Source organism: Phaseolus vulgaris, chromosome 2, assembly GCF_000499845.2.
Source record: "Phaseolus vulgaris cultivar G19833 chromosome 2, P. vulgaris v2.0, whole genome shotgun sequence".
Lineage (NCBI taxonomy): Eukaryota > Viridiplantae > Streptophyta > Magnoliopsida > Fabales > Fabaceae > Phaseolus > Phaseolus vulgaris.
Window position 1 is genome coordinate 21897337 of NC_023758.2, and position 4006 is coordinate 21901342.

At 34.7% G+C, this 4006-nt stretch overlaps 1 protein-coding gene across 1 annotated transcript; it reads left to right on the forward strand.

Annotated features, from left to right (window-relative positions):
• Window positions 1-1056: 1056 nt before the first annotated feature.
• Window positions 1057-3406, forward strand: LOC137809649 (UDP-glucose 6-dehydrogenase 1-like). The gene is made up of 2 exons (XM_068610749.1): window positions 1057-1182; window positions 1638-3406. The coding sequence occupies exon 2, from the start codon at window positions 1658-1660 to the stop codon at window positions 3101-3103; it is 1446 nt and encodes a 481-aa protein (XP_068466850.1). The 5' UTR covers window positions 1057-1182; window positions 1638-1657; the 3' UTR covers window positions 3104-3406.
• The last annotated feature ends 600 nt before the right edge of the window (window positions 3407-4006 follow it).

Here is a 4006-nt window from a genome sequence, read left to right on the forward strand (position 1 = left end):
TATTTAGATATATTAAAACAAATTATGCTAACAAAGTTAGATATAATTTCTATTATTATATTTTTTTTGCCACCATTTCTATTATCATCTATTTAAAAGTTAATAAATATTTTTATTAATTATGTTATATATATATATATACGTACATTTTGTGATTTCCTAATTTTAACTCTAGAAATAGTATTTAATTAAAGAAGAAGAATTTTTCAGATACATTGACTTGCATATAGATAAACTTTGAAAATTAAATTTTGTTAATTTTTTCTAGTTATAATTGTTATACAATGATATTTAATTTTATATCATTTTTATTAAATTTGATACTGACAAGTTTGAGATGTACAAATTAAAAAAATTTAAACTTGTTTGTTAAAAAACTCATAATTCATATTTATTAAAGTTAAAATAAATTTATGACTTTATTTTCACTTGAAAAGAAGTATGCATTTTTTTTATTTGTTATCTTCCACTACCTTAAAAAGTCTTTAACTGGTGTGACACTTCAAAGTGTTGGCATATGTTCTTTATCTCTTTGACACCATCGATAAATTTAGATTCGTATGCAAATAGATTGAATAAAACTCTTTCACCCTTTTCTAACACACCAACTAAAATCATGAGCCAATAATAGTATATCATTCATACTTGTATGAGTATATTTTGTAAAATTATCAATGTAGTTTACTTCTCAATTTTATAATCATCAAAATTATATTTTGTTATTTCAATGTAATTATAAGGCTGTTGATTTAGCACTATTTTGAAACTTGTTCTTTCTAATAGCTTGGTGTTTTATGTTAAAAAAAGTAAATAAAAGAATATTTAATTAAAATGATTTTTAAATAAATTTTAATTTAAAACTGCACTGGTTAAACAGTTAAATTAAAAAAGCAATGAAACAAATCTTCCGAAACCACCATTGATCTAATTTAATTGAGAAAGTATTGAGTGATAGTAACCAAAAAAAGAAAGAAAAAAGTAACTGGTGTAAGATGATGGAAGAATAAAAAAGGAATGGGAAGGTAAAATGTATGCTTTTATTGACGAAATACCTGGGTGAGTTACGTGTAACTCTATATCATAAATAGATCCAATCCACATGCTGCTGCTTCATCATTCATTCCCCACAACACAAACAACAAACTCTATTATTTCTCCCCACTTTTTCATCTATTACACAAGGTAATTATTATTACATTTCTTTCATCTCTTTGTGTTTTGGTGTGAAATGTCATAGATCTCTTATTTTATTATGCTACAGTTTCAGATTCTTCAATTTGTCTCGTGTGGTTTCTTTGCATGCTTTTGTAGGAACTATAAAAGCACAAGGTGACAACCAAAACAATTGAACAATTTGAGTTTCATTAGCTTAATTCTTTTATGGATCTACCATTCCTTTTCATTTATCTCTGAATTGAAAATTATAGATCTCTTAGTTTATATCATCAAATGAGCATGTGAATAATTTATAATCACCGGAATCATTCTATTCTGCATCATTATTGTCACAATGTCACCTAAAAGTGTAATCCACACAGACATATATTTCAGCTCTTTGAATCTGTGAACCGGTAATAAGCATTTCAAAGTAATTATGTGTTGCTGTTGATGTGTTATTTGATTTTGATCTATTATAGGGTGCTGAAAGAGAACAAAAATGGTGAAGATTTGTTGCATTGGAGCTGGGTATGTTGGAGGACCCACCATGGCCGTGATTGCATTCAAGTGTTCTAAGGTTGTGGTAACTGTGGTGGATATATCTTCCCAGCGAATCAATGCGTGGAACAGTGACCACCTTCCGATCTATGAGCCAGGGCTTGATGATGTGGTGAAGCAGTGCAGGGGGAAGAATCTGTTCTTCAGCACTGAGGTGGAGAAACATGTTTCAGAGGCTGATATAGTGTTTGTCTCAGTGAACACCCCAACAAAAACTCATGGTCTTGGAGCTGGCAAAGCAGCTGATTTGACATACTGGGAGAGTGCTGCTAGGATGATTGCTGATGTTTCAAAATCAGACAAAATTGTGGTTGAAAAATCCACAGTCCCTGTGAAGACAGCAGAGGCAATTGAGAGGATCCTGACTCATAACAACAAAGGCATCAATTTCACCATTCTCTCAAACCCAGAATTTCTTGCTGAGGGCACAGCAATTGAAGACCTATTTTATCCGGATAGAGTCCTCATTGGAGGGAGGGAGACCCCACAGGGGCAAAAGGCCATAGAAACTCTCAAAGAAGTGTATGCAAATTGGGTTCCTGTGGAGAAAATCCTTTGCACCAATTTGTGGTCTGCTGAGCTCTCAAAGCTTGCTGCCAATGCCTTTCTGGCCCAGAGAATCTCTTCTGTCAATGCCATGTCAGCACTCTGTGAGGCAACTGGTGCTGATGTGGCTCAGGTGTCCCACTCAATTGGGACAGACTCAAGGATTGGTCCAAAGTTCCTGAATTCCAGTGTTGGCTTTGGTGGCTCTTGCTTCCAGAAGGACATATTGAACTTGGTGTATATCTGTGAGTGTAATGGCCTTCCTGAGGTGGCAAATTACTGGAAGCAAGTTGTTAAGGTGAATGACTACCAAAAAGCAAGGTTTGTGAACCGTGTGGTGTCCTCAATGTTCAACACAATTTCAGCCAAGAAGATTGCTGTTCTTGGTTTTGCTTTCAAGAAGGACACAGGTGACACTAGGGAAACCCCAGCCATTGATGTGTGCAAGGGGCTGTTGGGAGACAAGGCTAAGTTGAGTATATATGATCCTCAGGTCACTGAAGACCAGATCACAAAGGACCTCTCAATGAGGAAGTTCGATAAGGATCATCCTGCTCATCTTCAACCAGCCAGCCCCACTTCCATAAAGCAAGTATCTGTGGTTTGGGATGCGTATGAGGCAGTGAAGGATGCACATGGTGTTTGCATTATGACTGAGTGGGATGAGTTCAAGAAACTTGATTACCAAAAGGTTTTTGACAGCATGCAGAAGCCAGCATTTATATTTGATGGCAGGAACGTTGTGGATGTTAAAAAGGCCAGGGAAATTGGGTTTATAGTTTACTCCATTGGCAAGCCACTAGATCCATGGCTCAAGGACATGCCTGCAGTGGTGGCTTAAAAGGGAAAAATACTTTCTGCACACATTGCATGCCATCCTATTCTTATTCTTACAATACCATTTCTCTTCCTCTTGTTTATTGATACTTATGTTTTACAAGATTTTGTGGCACTAAGTGTCCATTCTTGTGTTTTTATAGGTAAAAAGTCCTAATCATGGCATGCCTTTATGTAATAAACTAGCATGGAACCCTGACTATTGCACAGGGTTAGTTGCATAAGTCCTAATTTAAGACTTGTTTCATTGTTTATACAAAAATATGTTTTCAATTGTAGAAAAATAAAATCAATATTACATTTCAGACGATGATGATGTTAATCTTTAGGCAAAATTAAATTATGACACATGTAACCTTATAAGTTGGTTAAGAAAACTATTACAGTGAGATCAATTTCTGATCATCCTTGAATTAAACATTCTGTCATTTTTAATCTAAGATGCAAGATCAGATTAGCAAGAACTTTGAAGGGCAACGGTAAGTTATGTTTACCGCGAATTACAAATCATCAATTTCTTTCTGTTTATTTGAGATCTACTTGATACCTTATGTTTGAGTGGTATAATTTGATAAAGAAAATGTTATAACTAAATTAATATCAATGATACCGGGGAAAAGTATTAATAACTTTTTTGAAGGAAGATGCAGAAGAAGAAAAAATAGGTGTTCACTACAAGAAAAACTTGATTTAGCTTCCAAATTTTTGTGTGAGCCATTTACGGACGCTACTCTCGTCGGCCAAAATGAGTAAAAGCCCACGCAAGATTTACATTGGACGCAAAATGGACGCATATATTGATTTAATTTAAAAAAAAAAAAAATTTTGCGTCGGCCGCGGCCCACGCATAGGCGTCGGTTTTGCGTCGGCCGCGGCCCATGCATATGCGTCCGTTTTGCATTGTCCA

Coding starts and splice junctions, on each gene's coding strand:
- LOC137809649 (XM_068610749.1), top strand. CDS start 1,658: ATGGTGAAGATTTGTTGCATTGGAGCTGGGTATGTTGGAGGACCCACC.